The 17,121-nt window shown below is 36.8% G+C and overlaps 3 protein-coding genes across 8 annotated transcripts; 1 reads left to right on the plus strand and 2 right to left on the minus strand.

Annotated features, from left to right (window-relative positions):
• Positions 1–4,989: 4,989 nt before the first annotated feature.
• LOC137737658 (putative 6-phosphogluconolactonase 2) lies at positions 4,990–8,179 on the plus strand. 4 transcript variants are annotated; one of them, XM_088682905.1, is made up of 5 exons: positions 5,276–5,425; positions 5,653–5,708; positions 5,958–6,149; positions 6,233–6,368; positions 7,434–8,179. In XM_088682905.1, exons 3-5 carry the CDS (start codon positions 5,980–5,982, stop codon positions 7,926–7,928), a joined length of 801 nt encoding a protein of 266 aa, XP_088539031.1. In that variant the 5' UTR covers positions 5,276–5,425; positions 5,653–5,708; positions 5,958–5,979; the 3' UTR covers positions 7,929–8,179. The 4 variants fall into 4 exon arrangements, with proteins under 4 accessions (XP_088539033.1, XP_068333300.2, XP_088539031.1 ...); XM_088682906.1 differs by having other exon boundaries at positions 5,312–5,425; positions 5,676–5,708; XM_088682907.1 differs by lacking the exons at positions 5,276–5,425; positions 5,653–5,708 and adding an exon at positions 4,990–5,102.
• A 423-nt stretch (positions 8,180–8,602) lies between these two features.
• On the minus strand, positions 8,603–12,175 carry FLN2 (fructokinase-like protein). 3 transcript variants are annotated; one of them, XM_068477459.2, is made up of 5 exons: positions 11,711–12,175; positions 11,102–11,397; positions 10,374–11,020; positions 9,635–10,106; positions 8,603–9,072 (listed from the first exon to the last, which is right to left on the minus strand). In XM_068477459.2, exons 1-5 carry the CDS (start codon positions 11,749–11,751, stop codon positions 8,843–8,845), a joined length of 1,686 nt encoding a protein of 561 aa, XP_068333560.2. In that variant the 5' UTR covers positions 11,752–12,175; the 3' UTR covers positions 8,603–8,842. The 3 variants fall into 3 exon arrangements, with proteins under 3 accessions (XP_068333560.2, XP_088539029.1, XP_088539030.1); XM_088682903.1 differs by having other exon boundaries at positions 10,374–11,014; positions 11,711–11,867; XM_088682904.1 differs by having other exon boundaries at positions 11,102–11,373; positions 11,711–11,864.
• Positions 12,176–12,422: 247 nt separating this feature from the next.
• Positions 12,423–13,963, minus strand: LOC137737736 (uncharacterized). The gene is made up of 2 exons (XM_068477287.2): positions 13,573–13,963; positions 12,423–12,887 (listed from the first exon to the last, which is right to left on the minus strand). Exons 1-2 carry the CDS (start codon positions 13,874–13,876, stop codon positions 12,673–12,675), a joined length of 519 nt encoding a protein of 172 aa, XP_068333388.1. The 5' UTR covers positions 13,877–13,963; the 3' UTR covers positions 12,423–12,672.
• Between the last annotated feature and the right edge of the window lie 3,158 nt (positions 13,964–17,121).

Here is a 17,121-nt window from a genome sequence, read left to right on the forward strand (position 1 = left end):
AGCACAAAAACTTCGCTCTCTCAACTTATATTTCTTTGTTTTCCGTCTTTCTTTTCACGTAACTTGTCACTCAAAAGAAATATGAAGAACAATCTAGCAATTTAGGCTCATACTTCAACTCATTGTCACATAAGAAGAGAGATTAAAGACAAAGCTTTTGTTATCCACGCTCATATTTGTCCCCTTTCTATCAATCTCGTTACGTAAGTGTTCATCACATGAAGAGAGCTTAAAGATAAACATTAAAAAATTTAGACTCTCCTCCCATTTTCCCTCCCTTCCTATTTGAAAACGCTCAAGATTAAGTCATAACATCATCTTGTTTTACTTTCTCTGTAGAGAGAAAAGAAGAAGAGGGAATCAAAAGAGAAAGGGAGGGAGGGGAGAGAATCCAAATTCCATAAACATGCATACGTACAAACATGAAAAAGTTCAAAGCTCATTAACTCGATCCAGCATGTGGGAGATTTTAACGTATTGAAACATCCAAAGAAGCATGGCCATTCAACCTGAAACCAGCTACTGATCCCCATGCACAAGTATCCATCCTCCAATTCCAATCTGTGGGGAATTATTTGATCCCATATATAATATATAAGATACATATATATATTTATATATGTATGTATATTCTGATAACAATGCCAACCCAAGGATATCAGAGAGATTAGACCATACATATATAATGCAGAAGAAACCAAAGTATCCTTGATAACCTGTTGTGCCAAAAGTAGATGAGCATTATTGCCCTAAAACAATGAAATAAATCAACAAAACGAAAGAAAGAGTCCTCAAACGATAACTCTGTCTAAATAAACAATAAACCAAATACCTTTTTACTTCGGTAATATTTTTGCTTACAACTCTTAAGTGACAGTGATATTTACCATCTTATTTATCATCATTAAATGAGTTTGAATTTTAAGATATGTGTAGCAGATATACACAAATCTCAAAATTGAAATTTATCAAACGATGATTAAATAGAGCAGTGAGTATTATCACCACTTAAGGATGGTGAGCGTAAATGCACTAATTTACTTCAGCACTGAGAAATTGGCAAACTAACTATTTTCAGATTGATGGGTTCTTAGCTAAGACCAAACCAAACATATGTGTCAAGCATAATCTAACAATTAATGTCACAAATATGCAGATGTGGGCGTATAGTTAAATAGCAGATTTGCTCCCTCTATGCACCTGGGTTCAAATCTCTTCTTTGTAGTTCATATTACTTGTATAGTTAGCTCAAGTTTCTTTGGCTCAACATTAAATTTTGCCTAATTTTATTTTAGCATTTTAACTAGAGATTTTGGTTGAAATTTGAACAAATCCAAGTTAGAATAATTTAATATACATTGATTATATATAACATGTACCATTTGACACAAGTTGTTAGATTGTTATTATTATGTCTGATTTAATGGTTGTATTTTACTATTGGTGGCCAATATGCAATATGAAAGATTAGTTTCAAAGGTGGAAGAGCAAAATTTTGGTGAAGGTGATTACATCCCAACACGTTACTACTTTATTTTAAATTTTCCTACACATGATAAATTGCATTTCAACGGCCAATTTTAAGTGAATTTGTGCTAAGGTTGATTTCACCCATAACCACATTAACTAGTGTTTTGTTGGCTTTTTGATAAATTGCAAAATTTCAACCCTCTTCGAGTCGACTAGAGCAACGTGTTTTATATTTTATCGTTTGCACCCATGTTCAAATCTCGCTTCTCGTAATTTAGATAAATTTAATATACACACACACCCAATATTCGTTCAAAAATAAATAAATCTATTTTCTCTTATAGTTCCTTGTGAACTTGAAAACCCTGGCTAGGTTGAAATGCTTTAGGCAATTATTAATACATGCATGTTTAAAAAAAAAAAAAAAATTAATGTGCCTGAAACACGGTTAGGTATACCAAGTGTAATAATATAATTTGTTGAATTTTTTTTTTTTCAAGTTTTCAATCAATTATATTATTACATTTGGTGTACCGGACTGCGTTTCTGGTACATTGAAAAATCTCTCACATGTTTGAGGCTGTTATTGATAGATCCATTGCAACATATGGATGGCTGGTTAGTATTGTATGGTCAATTTTGCCACAGCCGTATTCAATGGTTCAATAATTGTCAAGGAGAAGTACAAAATGGTGGAAGTCTAATGAGCTCTAATTAAGGATGATGGATTTCCATCAAAGAAGGAAACTTGATCAACTTGGAGGCAACTTTATCAATTTAAAAAAGAGTAAATTGTAGCAATGGTCCCTCAACTAAAAATTCATTATCATTGTCCCTCAATTCCCCAAAATGTGTAGCTATGATCATTTTCGTCAACTTCGTTAGAATTTTGTCAAAATAAGTTATGTTGGAAGGATCATTGCTATAATTAAGGTCCCTTAACTCATCAAAACGTGTAACTATTGTCATTTTCGTCAACTTCGTCAGAATTTTGTCAAAATGAGTTATGTTGGAATGACCATTGATATAATTAAGTTAAAGTTGAGGAACCATTGCTACAATTAAGTTAAAGTTGATGGACCATTTCTCTAGTTGAATTAAAGTTGAGGGACCAATAGTAATAAATTTTTAGTTAAGGGACCATAGTTGCACGTTCTGATGAGTTGAGAGACCAATGGTAATGAATTTTTAGTTGAATGACCATTACTCTAATTAAGTTAAAGTTAAGAGACCATTGCTATAATTTACTCTTTAAAAAATACCTCCATTTTTCTAATAATTAAAAGGGTAAGTGCCAAAATAAAGTATTAATTTACGTAAACGGATACACGGTTACTGTGGTGTTATAGTTTAATAAAAAAATGTTATGTATTAATTATTATATTATTCAGCTCGAGATACTATCCTGATAATATATTCAATCTGTCTAAGTCCTCCTCCATTACGAAGTTACGAGAGGTGGCTTTGTTTGTTTATCAAACAGTCAAATTGAGAATCAATGGACGGAGGAGATTCAAAGGAGGGCGAATGGAGTGATGTCAGCCAAGCCATGGTTCATGGTTGCCTGCTTCTCCCCAAAAGGAGTAAACAATGTAAGGACCCCATGAGTCGTCAGCCTTTGATAATGCTAAGATTCTTCTTTGAAACTACTACTGTGGAGGAAGGGAGGGAATTAGATCCGTTGCGGACCTTTATATTTGAAGCCTAGAAATCAACATATTTTGGCCGCATAAATTGAATTTGGCGGTCTTTATTTACTCATTTTGCTAGCTTACTACACACAAATCAACAACTCTGATTTTTTTTTTTTGCATACCAATCAGCGACTTAAATGTGTTGATCCTTTAAATTCGGAAACTAAGATCCGGAACGAATCAAATTCCCCGGAGAATCTTTGATTTGTCATGACGTGGGGGCTTTGATTTTGATTTGTTGTTTCGACTCTTGAGGGCTTTTTACACTTTTTACTTGAGCAACCTCTTTTGCCACTTTTTTTTTTTTTCTGATTTTGATTGAATGAGAGAGATTCCAAACTATTCTTTGATGTGTCTCATCTTTTCTATTGTATGTTTTGTGTTGCTAATTTATGCGGATGTGGTGGTGGAGGTTGGAGAAAAATGGATAAACACTATGAAACATATTTAAAGCTTTCATTTGCATTATTAAGGATTGTCTCATCATGACAAATTTTATCTAGGATGAGAATAACGTTAAGTAAAATAAAAATACACTAAAATTTAATGTGTTTGTAAAAGTGACCTAATCAGACCGACCTAACGAAACAAACATGACTTAAAGCTTTCATCTTTATATGATTAAGGATTGACTGATCATAATATATCTTATATAGGATGAGACTAACGTGAGATTAAGTAAAATCAAAATACAGTAAAATCTAATGTGTTTGTGAAAGCGACCTAATCAGACCGGCCTAACGAAACAAACATGACTTAAAGCTTTCATCTTTATATGATTAAGGATTGACTGGTCATAATAGATCTTATATAGGATGAGACTAACGTGAGATTAAGTAAAATCAAAATACAGTAAAATCTAATGTGTTTGTGAAAGCGACCTAATCAGACCGACCTAATTAGACAAACATGACTTAAAGGTTTCATCTTTATATGATTAAGGATTTTCTGATCATGACATATCTTATATAGGATGACACTAACGTCATATTAAGTAAAATCTAATGTGTTTGTAAAAGTGACCTAATGAGCTACGTGATTAGGCTGTCATCTTTAAGTTTTTTTTTTTTCCTCAAGATTGAAATGCTTTTTCACAAACCCTTTGAAGTGAAAAGGAATCCAAGCTCTGAAAAGGAGTGGCAAGTTAAAGAGCACCCCTCATTGATCTTAGGTTGGTTTTCTCAACTTCTCAATAGTTGATCAATGAGTGTGATTTGATTTAGTTTGTCATAATGGATGCCCATAGAAATAGGACATATTTGTATTCTCACAATGCATAATTTTCCCAAGTACAACCCCCCACTTAGTGGTGGATGATCAATATGTGGGGATCATGGAGGTGATGGGCACAGGTTAATGACGCACAAACATATAAAAACTGTACAAATAGCTACTTTTGGAGAGACAAGCAAAAAGAAATTCTAAGTCATGCAAGCAAACAGAAAAGGAATCAAGAAAAAAAAAAAGATTTGTGAAAGGGGAAGATTATGCAATCATATTACAAATTTCAAATTTATGGTTCTTATCTAAAATGGTTTTAGCAATGGGTTTAAAAGCCAAAGATAGTTTGGTAATTACATATTAAAGAAAAATAATGTGCTAGCATGGACTAAAATTTGAGGTTGGAAATGTTCGTATAGATAAACTTAAATCCTATTAGCTTTGGAAGACAAGGTTACCAGTGGTAACTTCGTTCTAGTAAGGAGAAAATATTTGATAGAACTCTCTGATTATAATATCGTATAAAATTAAACAAGGCTGAGTGAGATCAAAATATAAAAAATTCCGTATTTTTATGACAGATACCTTATAAATAACGTATTCGGGTATTTATACTCATTTTTTATTTATTTTTGGTTTCTCCCTTCCATTTAGCAGAGAATATAGGGTGGAGGGATTTTCTGTTCCTCTGTAAAAGAACAGAGAGAGAGAAGAAAGGTTTTCTTCTTTCACTTTTTATCTTCAGTCTCTGTGATTTTATCCGTTTACTTTGTTTGAAGAGAGAGTTGTTTTCGCAAGTGTGTTTTGTCAAAATCATTGGATGCACGTGGAAGCCCAGAAGGAAAATAATTCCTTCTCGACTTCTACTGAAGCTTTTTTTTTAAATTATTATAATCAGTGAAATAAATTTTTGAGTAATGTGATGGAATACTATAAATTTTATATATAAACAATTTCGTGTTTGATTCCCATCTTCCACCTTCGTTATCTTGCTTCTCTGCCACCTCTCTCCCTTTCTTTCCTTCTTCTTCCTCCTCTCTGTAAGCATCTGTTTCTTCTTTCTTTATTCCTTCTGCACTGCTTTTTTTCAGCAGTTTCAGTAATCTCAGATTGCATGGCATTATATATTTTTTGTGTTTTCTGAGTTGTTTGCTGTAATGGGATTTCAGGTTTGATTGTTTTATGATCTGGGTTTGTTTGCTTTTGCTGTAAAAGTTATAAATTTAGTAACTTTATTTGTTGGGTTTGATCTTTGGATTATGATCAGGATACCCTTTGGTTTTATCGCAGTGTTGAACTCAACTTAGAGACTCCAGCAGCACGGTGATTAGTTTTTAATTAATCATCAATAATCATGTTTGATGAGTCCTGATTTTGTATAAAATCCAGTGGAATTATTAATTTTTGTGGAATTTGAGTGATATAGATTTTAATCCCCTCATACAATCCAAAGTTCATGAGCTGCAATTTTGCCTGGTTTTCCTATTTGACCAAAAAAATAATTCAAAGGTAACATTGTGTTGTTCTTTCTATTTTTCTTCGAAATTTGATCTTTTTTTTGTGTGGAAATAGTGCTGTTGAACTTGTTGGAAGCATGGCACTTTCCGGTGTTCGAAAAGATAGAGAGTTGAGGATTCATGAAAGTTTGGATGATCTTAGCACTGATTTGGCAGACTACATTGCTGATATATCAGAGGCATCCGTGAAGGAGCGCGGCGTCTTTGCAATTGCATTATCTGGTGGTTCTCTCATTGGCTTAATGGGGTATCACACTTTCCCTTCCACCTCCGGTTTTTGTATATGTTATGATTTTTGTGTTAATGTGTCACTTATGATGGAAAAAACAGAAAACTCTGTGAAGCTCCTTATAACAAGACTGTAGATTGGGCCAAATGGTATATATTTTGGGCAGACGAGCGTGTTGTGGCGAAAAGTCATGTTGATAGCAATTACAAGCTTGCAAAAGATCGCTTTTTGTCTAAGGTTTGTATGAAATTCTCCGACTTTTTTACCTTCCCAGCCTGTTGTAGGCTATATTTTGTTCTTTAGGTAACTGAGTCGAAGAAATGTCGTAGAGACTGTTTGTCTTGCTTTGAACATGATGCTTTCTTCTTTCCAGTCTTTCTCTCTTTCGGAAAACCAAATGACATGATGAACTTCGAATGAAAGGATAGATAGTACCCTGCTTGGTTTGATCTGTTCTGTGTGTTCAATTAAGACACTTACGTGTTTTAACTCTTTATATCACGACGAGGTGGCTGTGATTTAGTACCCGACAATCGTGTACTGGATCTAAACTGCATATCAAATTAAAGAGTCAAGTTTCTTGTATAAGAAGTTTACTAGCCGTTGCTGATTTCTGTAGTTTCACTAAATCTCCGTGTCATCATTGGAACCAACTTGTATATTGCAGCCATCTTCTGGTGCACATGTTAAACTTTAACAATTGCGGATAAAGTTGGCATTTAGTAAAAGGAAGATCACTGCTGCAGATTGTGTTGGTTGTTTCTCGGGTCATTTATTGCATCCTAAACACCGTGAAGCTATCTCGTAGCCACTTCAGTGAACTTTCCTTTTAAACAAAGTATTTACTGAGATGTAGGTTTTTGTGTTCCTCTTCGAGTTACGATCTTCTATTTTTCATAATTTTCCATTTTTAAAGGATTTTCCATAATTTAATTATATGAGTGAAGCGGTCCGCCATTGCCAGTAATGAATTTTTCTATTTCAACTTCTTGACTTCACATATGGCTATGTCTTGTACATCTCTTCACAACAGCGTGAAGATCTTCTAATATGCAATTAGTAATTAGTTAATCAAGCTATAAATTGCAACCTGATATTTTTTCATGGCTATCAGTATTGTTACTGGATGTAAAATTTGCTAGTTTGTGCACACAGTATCGTTTTAGTATCTGAGAACAGATTCGAAGGCTTTTTAGTTGAGAACGATGGCTATGTGATTGCAATATTTGTTCTGGTTCTGGTAAATTTTATCGCCCATCTGTATTCGGTATTCCCAAGCTCATTTTTGTTTCATGTTTTCAGGTACCTATAATTCCCAGTCATGTGCATTCTATTAATGATTCAGTGTCAGCAGAGGAGGCTGCTGATGACTACGGGTTCATCATTCGCCAGCTAGTAAAATCTCGTGTGATCAGCGTGTCTGATATAAGTGACTGTCCCAAGTTTGACCTCATCCTCCTGGGAATGGGTCCTGATGGGCACGTTGCCTCGCTATTTCCCAACCACTCGGTCCTGGAGGAGAAAGATGAATGGGTAACTTTTATAACTGATTCCCCCAAGCCTCCACCCGAGAGAATCACATTCACTCTGCCGGTCATCAACTCAGCATCCAATGTAGCTATAGTCGCAACAGGTGAAAGCAAAGCAGAGGCTGCGCACCTGGCAGTCGACGTCATGGGATCTGACCTCCCTCCAGTGCCTGCTGGAGTTGTCCAGCCACTGAAAGGGAAGCTGGTGTGGTTTTTGGACGAGGCAGCTGCCTCAAAACTTGATGCTGGTACTCAATTTTCCGCATAGGGTCGAATCCTTTCGTGTCTAAGTGTATGTTTTGTGTTTACCAGAGGGATTCGATGCCTGCGATTCGATATCTTTCGTCATTAGTCACCTTTTGTACAATCTTTAGGTTAATTTCCCCTATTTTGCCTTGCCTTCCCTCATGTTTAGTGGGGTAGAGGTCAATAAAGTTGGGGACTTTAACCCAAAAGCCATTTTTCTGGTTCTACTTTGCTAATAGGAAAGACTCAAGGGTTGGATGGTATTTTTCTCAAGGGTGCTTCCTTCCCATTGGCATTTGGTATATTTCCAATTGTCCCTGCACTTAAATTTTGCGTCACACGTTGTGTACTGCTTGTGTTCTGAGTACACTGAAAATTTTTTACCTCTTCAAAGACCGAGCCGGTTTAAATACATTCTCGTTCTCCTAGACACCGTAGTTCAAGAAAATTGCGGTCACCATCGTTCAATCTTAATCCTCGGGCTCTAAAAGGTTTTGACACCTACCCCTCAACCACTCCTAATTAATAAAATGAAAACCACTTGGCATATCCATTCTTTTTCTATATAGCGACATTAAAGCGTGTGGGAATCACTCTTTGTAGTTGGATAAGATTAAGTCGATTCAACTTGTTCTCAATGTCCTTAAAACATTACATTTGTGACTAAACACACATTAATTAAACAAACAAGCAGAATGTTGTCAATGTCCTCCAAATTCTGATAGCCCTGCGCACATTTTGATCGAAAAAATGTGCTTGTTCGGGCGAAATAACAAAAAATGTTATAAGCTAGTTGGAAGCAATCGTAGTATCTATCGGGTTATAACACACGGTTTCAAATCTTTAGCTCTGAATCTGCTTATAAATGCTATCCATCGCATACAAAATTGGTGACTAACTTGTAATTCTATCTCAGTTACAACACCTCCAGGATTATCAACTTACAGTCTCTGGTGTGAGAGTGCGATACTCCATTTCTCTTATAGACCTTATACCGTCTGAATCAGGAACCACTTCTTCCATGTCTTCCTTCGGAGGGAAGCCGCGTTCTTGTCCAAGCAGCCATTGATCTATCACCCCGCAATCGATTGCATAGTTGATTGAGTGCTCCAGATATTCTTTATCAGTAATAAGATGTGGTTGAACTGTCAACATTCTCATGAGAGCTGAAAACAAGTCACGCAGAAGTTAGGAAATACAAAAATTTAGCTTGTAATACAGATATCCAAGTTTATTGTCTTTGCGATCATCTAACCTACTGGCCAATGTAATTATATGCATAGGTTTAAAATTATGAGTTAACTCCCGGTTTTACGTTGTTTTCCAACTCATTGATAATTTCACCACATCAGTCCAGGTACAAGTTTTGTCCATGACGAACTGTGCCCAGTGATACCTTGTACATTTGCATGAAGTAACGTGATGCAATAATCACTGATGAGAATAGAATTATATGCATCAATGAATTTCGAAGTGATCCTGTGTGCGAGTGAAAGTTGACACGAAGTGCACCAAACTAATAGCCGGAATCTAAATCTTACAACACACAACTTTATCAACAGAATACGCCAGGGAATATAAACTATAGGCTTGTATCTGCATTTCTTGACCCAAACACCCAAATGCAAGAGCTAAGCAGGACCTACTCTCATAGTGAAAGCATTTGTAGACATGCTCGATCACTAAAGAAACTAAAATTTGATAGATTTGCAGATAACAGGAGTGTACCCGCCACAATGCCGTCTCCAGATGCTGACATATCAGAAGTGAAAGGACTAATGGGGGGATCTTCCATTCCATTAACGGCACCTTGGTGGTCCTTTGTGTAGTAGTGTATCTTCGAAGTCCCGTTTGTCACAAACAAAACCTTAAGATTGTCATGCCAAAGCTGTTCAACCACTTCTGGTGAATGATGAACAAACTTTGACCTGTCATTATTTTTAGTGTCAAATTCCTCAGAGGGCTGGATCCCACAGAGAAACTCAAGCTCTTGCTTAGTAACTTCAATAATATCAGCAAGATTCCACACTTGCTGTACGAACAACTTTGTTTCTTCACAAGACTGCCATAGTGGCAATGGAAGGTTTACATCGTAGAAAATAACTCCTCCAAGTTTCTTCGAAATCTTGATTGCTTGCAGTGTAGTTGACCTCATGTTTCGATCAAGCAGAGAATTTGTGCTGAAATAAAACATCTTTGCCTGCACCACAGGTTGTTAAAAGGTGTCCACAGTTAAGAGCAATCTAACCACAAACGCAGCTAAAAGATCTAATGCGTAGGCACTCAAATTGACAAAATATAATGGGAATCACAGACGGAAGTATATTTGCCGAAAACTGTGTATGATATAGAATGTCAGCATTTCTTATTCACCCCCTCCCCTACAAAGAAACACAACAAATATATACCACCTAAATAGCAGGATCTACGATACAAGTTAAATATTCCAAAGGACCCAAGAATTTACCTCCTTCAGCACATCGACGTTGATCTCTGACTTTGTTAAAGAATCCTCAGCACACGGTTTGACACAACTCAATTTCATGCGACCCCTTTTACCAATCTTCATTTGTGATACTGCAGTTGCTCTTTTAGTATCTATGCGAACAGAACGGGTTTGAACATTTTTGACATTCATATAATACAGCATGGCCTGACCAAACTGATCATCTCCAAGCTTTCCCATGAAAGCAACCTTGCCTCCCAAGCTTGCAAGAGCAATTGCGACGCTGCCTGCAGATCCCCCAGGAGACCTAACAAATTTCTCAGGGGCCCATAACGCATCTTTCTTTCTTTCATGTATTTCATAATCTACAAGTCTGTTGGCTGGCCTCCCTGAGGGCACAAAAGCATGTTGTGCGGCTCCAAAGCAACAAACAAGAGGAGGCCAATCATAAGTTTCGCTAATATCCTCTCCCTCATCAATTTTCAATTCTAGGTCTTCCTCATTCTCATCCTTCATATCCATAACGAATGTAAAATCCTCAGTCTCACTAAGTTCACCGTCACTAACCTGCTGCTCAATTGCATCGTCTTTCTTCTTAGTTCTTCTCTTCCTCACCTTCTTCTCAGTTTGTTCTTCCTCCACGCTTGTGGAAGCGGATGCAACTAGATCTATCAAATTACTGGTTTGTTAGCACATACAAGATAAACATTCATGTAACAATACTAAATGAGCAAAAGTAGGAATAATACCTTTCTTACGAGTTCTTCCACGCGGTTTCTTGGTCTCTTCACTAGATGCAGAAATGACAGTTTCCTCATCCGAAGACTCATTATCGGATGTTGCTTTCTTTCGGGTTCTTCTTGGAGTCCTAGATGTCTTTTTCTTCACAACCACCTCCTCATCTTCAACGGAACCCTCCAGAGCTGAGTTCTCTGAGTTTATCTTTTTAGGGAGAGCTGCAAGTCCACGGTTTTTACCATGCAATCTAAGACCCTGAAGCTGCACGAAACTCATCGACCGGCTATTGGGCCAAACCGAATGGCACCTGGTAATTTCAGTGAACAAGTTTACTAATTTTTCTTGGGAAGGAGACTGGGGTGCAATTAATTGTAGGGTTTTAAGGGTTTAAGCAAATTCTGTTGTTTTTTCATGGGTTTATCTTAGAAGTTAAGACCCACCAACAAAAATCTACAATTATCCAAACCCAGGAAAGTTTCCACATTTTTCATCTAATTACTTATTAATTCTCATTTCTGCACAGTTTTGGATTAGCATTTGGATAAGGAGCAAAAGAAAACACACGGTTTTGAATTAAAAGACTGGAATTTTAAGAGAGAGAGAGACAAAGAGACACGAACCTGGGTAGGAGGAGAAAGTGAGTGAAAGGAAGAGACGCCATGGACAGAGGTGCGCCAAGAGCTCAACTTGTTCGTCGCCCGGGTAAATTCAACGATTGGGTGTTTTAGTATAAAGCCATGAGATAGAAGCGGTAAGTGTGAGATTTATCACTTTCCAGTAACAGCAGCTTAGCTTAGCGGGAGAGGGAAATAGGATGAGAGCTTTTGCACGTGCATAGGGTGTGCAGTTAAGAACGGTAAAGTATTGTCGGAAGGGCAGTGCTATTCACACACTAATTTTTACATGTTAATTTTTGTTAATTGATTTTCTTCAATTCATTTCATCTAACAACCTAAAAATTGAGGAAAGTGTATTCGAAGTGAAAAATAAGTGTGTGAAAACTGAATAACACCACTCTTGTCGTCAAAATATATAGCTTGGAAAGGTTTGGAATTCGAACTTGGTAGAAACTTCGTTTTTTGCATAATGGGGGTGGGGGATTCGAACTTGAGAATTTGAAGGATTTGCCGGTCTTTGTACAATCTTCATTATTACAGTTGGGGATTCGAACTTGGGAAGTACGAAAATTGGATGATTTTGTCCGCCTTGGTAAAATCTTTGCTTTTGCATTCTATGGAAAACCAACCGGAAGTTATCGTAAAAGGATGTGTAGATATCATTTCTCTGAACGAACGGTTGAGCAACCAACCGGAAGTTGGTGCACACTAGATAGATTCCGAATTCGGGTTTCCGAACTTGGGATATATTCATTAACCTTGGATTGGATAGAATAAGTGCACAAAATAATCTTTCAACAACATAAAGATCAACCCCTATTCGGCTCACTTGTACGGTTGTACCAAATATTAATACGACATTCGGAACCAAGGGTTTGTTTCGTTAGCTAAGTTATACAAGCGAGGATTTGATAGAACAAAACTGCATACTCCTCACATAATTTTCACTTGGAAGCAGTAGAACACTAGTCACTCTGTAGCAAAACCTCTGCCTCAGCCCTTGCCATGGGGTCGTCCTTCATCTCGATCTCCTCTTCTTTTTCCCCTTCTCGTTCTTGCGTCAATTTTTTCCTGTGCAACTCTTCCGCGGCCTGCATGGCAGCCTTGTTCTCTGCCTGAATACGCTGCATTTCCTCTTCTTGTTGCTGTCTCTCAAACCACGTGTCTGCATCTGCCCAAACTGTAATAACAAAGCAACGAACGATGCTAAGCATACCTAAAAGTTCAAGCTTGATTCGGAATGAACATTAATCTCAACGGACAAACAATTTAAGCAATCTGAGTTGAACAGAAGAGCAAGTAATTTTAGTTCAACGCCGATCATTAACTTCAAAATGCTATTCAACTGTTTCTAATTCGATGTCATCGTTGTATTTTCTTTCAACCCCTTTTCTTTTTCACAAAACAATGTATACATTCTAATGAATCTAATCTAACGAGGGTGAGGATTCGAACTTGGGTGAAACGAGGCGGATCACCTAAAAAGCATATAAATACCAGAGCTTAGTATCTTCCTGAATCCTAATCATGAATCTAAATCTAAGTAAAATTGACTGCACACCCAGATTGAATCCTAAAACTTTGACAAAAAAAAAATAAAAGATTGAATCCTAAAACCCTAAACCCCCAAAGTCGAAACAGCTACACTAACATACACACTTAATAACAACAAGAAGTAAACCCCAAAGAGCATCAATCACGAACCCTAGAACCAAATTTCACAACAAAACCCAAAAATGGAAACATCCCAGATAACCCAAATAATTAATAAATCAACCAAACCCATCTAAACAAATCAAGCTAACATTCAAATCCACACAAAAGCAATAACAATGGAAGGAGGATAAAAGGGAAGAAGGACTTACTGGGCTGAGCGGCCCAACCCTGTTCACCGCCCTTGATTTTCTCAGGGAGGGCATAATTAACAGTGAGGACGCGGCCGTAGAGCTCGGCGCCGTCCATGTTGTCCATGGCGGCGGCGGCGTCCTCTCTCTCCAAGAACGTGACGAATCCAAAAGAGCGGTGCTTCTGGGTGGCTTGATCCAGCGGCGTCTTGACGTCCTTGATGTCCCCGAAGGGTATGAACGCCGCGTGGAGTATCGACTCGTTCACCTCCTCCGCCAGTCCTCCGACATACAGCGTGTTCTTCTGCACTGCTTGCTGCGCCATTCCTCCAACCTTGGCACTGCTTGAGATTTTTGGGATTCACCACTCTCTCCCCCTTTTCCTTTTTCTTTATTGTTTCTTCCGCCAATTCTTCCTCTTCTTTTGAGATGGGCCGCGTCTATATGGATGTGCTGTTCTGGGCTTCAGGACTAGATTAAACTGGACAGGCCCATTTTCCTTTTTTATTTATTTTTGTTTATTTTCTTCAAATTTTTAACAATTGTAATTCTAAATGTAAAATTGATGCATACAGTTTTGGATTGATTCTGCCAAGTAACGAAACTATGTTCTGGTATATTCTGGTTTTCCGCTTCTGTTCGTGCTCAAAACAAGTTTAGTGTCGTAGTTATACATGTAATTATGTAATTAAGGTCTAGCAATTTCTTGCACGATCCGTTAATTTGACGTGAAACTATACAAAACAAAAAAAATTCAGGTAAACCCATTAATGAGTTGAGCTGTTACCGGATCAGTCATTAAGATAACGGGTATGACATATAAACGACACGAACGACCCGTTTGCTAGGTATAGACATCGGACATGGAAATTTTTTACATGACATGTTAACCCGACACGAAACAACAACATAAAAACAGGCTTCGGGTCAACCTGCTTACAAGTTGGGTCGTTATCAGATTATCTGTTAAAATTCGTTAAAATAACAAATTTGACATGATATGATCTCTTAAAATAACGTATATGCCACGAACACAACAACCCGTGTGTCCGGATTAAACCACACCAGTAAATGGAGCTGGGCTTTGATAACAATGCCCCGTCCAAGCCCTTAGAAATATAGGCCGCATTCTCAATGTAATATAGTTAATAAAGAAATAATTTTGAAGTTTACGTCGCCGGTTCCCATGTACGTTGTTGGGTTTGAGGGAGGTTCAAATCCAATTAGTCTTGGGATCGAAACTGGCAGACCTCTCCAAGATCGAAAGGGTTTAGGGTTTAGGGTTTAGACTAACGGAAAGGGATCTTCTCCAGAGAGATTTTTCAGTGTGAAAATATGAGGTATTCTAAAATACCTTTGTTTTGTTTTTTAAACTTTTTGTTGTGTTCGTATTTAACTTCAATCAAAATAAAAACTCTCAATTGCCAGAGAGACATTAAATATGTAGTAAAGCTCATTTTAGTGTTTTTTTTTACAATAATTGATAAAGTACGAGATGTGTAAAATTACTATTTCAGTTACACGTCTTTGTATTTCTTAATACAAGCACTACGGAATGAGTGACTCAACATACAAAATTTCGAGCACGTTAAACTACTTGAATTGAATACCCTTTTCAATATTGGGTGCTAAAATTAAATTCTTGTGTGGTACATAAATTTCAATAGAGTTGTAACTAGAGTAGCTCTCTCTTACACCATGTGAGAACAGTGCGAAGTAGTTGACCACCAAAACATAAATAATCTCATATTTTTGTAAAAGTGACCATATCAATCGCCTGGTTAGAATTATTACCAAAATTACATTAAGAATTGTTATAAGAATTGAAAACTTTATTTTCTTAGATTAAAATTTCGGAATAGAACTAAAATCAATAAATAAATAAATAAAAGTAAGAAACTACTTGATTGATTAAGTTTATAATGTAAATAGGGTAATGTTACAAAAGAGCAAAGGGAGTTGTGTTTTGCGACTTTTGCCCACATTCTCAAGCATCTTAAAAAAACAATTTGGAGGTTCCATGTCGCCGGTTCCCTCGTACATCGTTGGATTTGAGGATGTCGAGTTCAATAGGTCCTGGGATCGAAACTGGCAGAGAGAATGGACTTGTTTAGTTTGGACCAGCAGGATCCTCGTCGGATATTCCTACGATGATGAATGGATGTGATTATAATCCACAAAAAGTCCCCTTAGTATTTCTTTAGTATAAAATATGAGGTATTCTAAAATACCTTTGTTTTGCTTTTTTTTTTTTTTTTTTTTTCCAACCCTGCGCTCAAATTTAAGCAATTTGTAACTCTTTCATCTTGGCAAACACATGTCAATAATGTGAAACATTATAGTTTTGGCTATCAATATCGTGTATACTTTTGTTTTAGTTATGCCCCATAATAATTTTTCAGCAGCATGTCTTTTTAAGATCCAGTTTTAATTTTTGAAATTCACGTTTGAATATTGTACTATCTTATGATGTTATGAGATATTTTCCAATAAAAAGAAAATCTTTGGAAAATTGGAAACGCACACATTTCTGCAAATCTTTAATCAATAGCAACAAAGGTCTAATATATATAAATGCTTATGTGCATATTAAATGGTAAAACCGCTTCGAAATGACTAATAACATTTTTGTTTTCAAATTTCAGCGCTCGCAAAGATATATAAATACTCAACAATCATAGTCAAATAAAAGATGCTTACAAAGTTGGATCGGTTTTGCAAAATGCAACAACCTTCATAAAACTCTGTTTTGCGGAGATTTTACTGTACCATAAGGGTCCGTAATGTTTTGCAAAACTATTTTTGAAAAATTGTCTTGCAAAACAAAAACAATAGAAAACACGTCTGGTACCAAATGTCAAAAAAAATACAAATTTCTGTTTGGTAATAATGGTGACGATGGTGGTTGAGACAAGAGTGGTGTGAGTAGCAATGGTGGTTGGAGTAGTAGTGATGAGAATAGAGGTGTTAATAGTGGTGGAATATAACAAGTTTCGAGTCATTATCAGATCACCTATGACCTATCAAGATAACAGGTACGACATATAAACGACACGAACACGACCCATTTGCCAAGTCTAGACATTAGGCATGACAATTTCTTACATGAGTCTTTAAACCAACACTAAACGACATGAAAATAACAGGTTTTGAGTTGATTCACTACCGAGTCGAATCATTCTCGGGTCACATGTTAAGAACCCGTTAATATAATGAGTTTGACACGACACGATTTATTAAAATAATGGATGTGACAAAAAAACAACAAAAACACTATCCATTTGCGAGGATCGACTCATACAAGAGTGAATGGAGTTTCAGAATAAAAAGGAGTTCGCCCAGTTGGCCATTGACGACAAAGACCCGGCCAAGCCCTTAGAAATATCCACACATCCTTCTAATTTTCAACCGTCGGATCGGATGAATTGAAAAAGATCAACAGACAGAAATTAACAAAAAGTGTGTGGATAGCACACCCTTTTTTTTTAGTTAACGCGGCTGGTTCCCTTGTACTCTGTTGGGTTTGAGTGATGTTCAAATCCAATAGGTCTTGGGATTCGAACTAGCAGA

This window comes from Pyrus communis, chromosome 13, assembly GCF_041283825.1.
Source record: "Pyrus communis isolate YQ-2024b chromosome 13, ASM4128382v1, whole genome shotgun sequence".
In the NCBI taxonomy this organism is placed as follows: Eukaryota; Viridiplantae; Streptophyta; class Magnoliopsida; order Rosales; family Rosaceae; genus Pyrus; species Pyrus communis.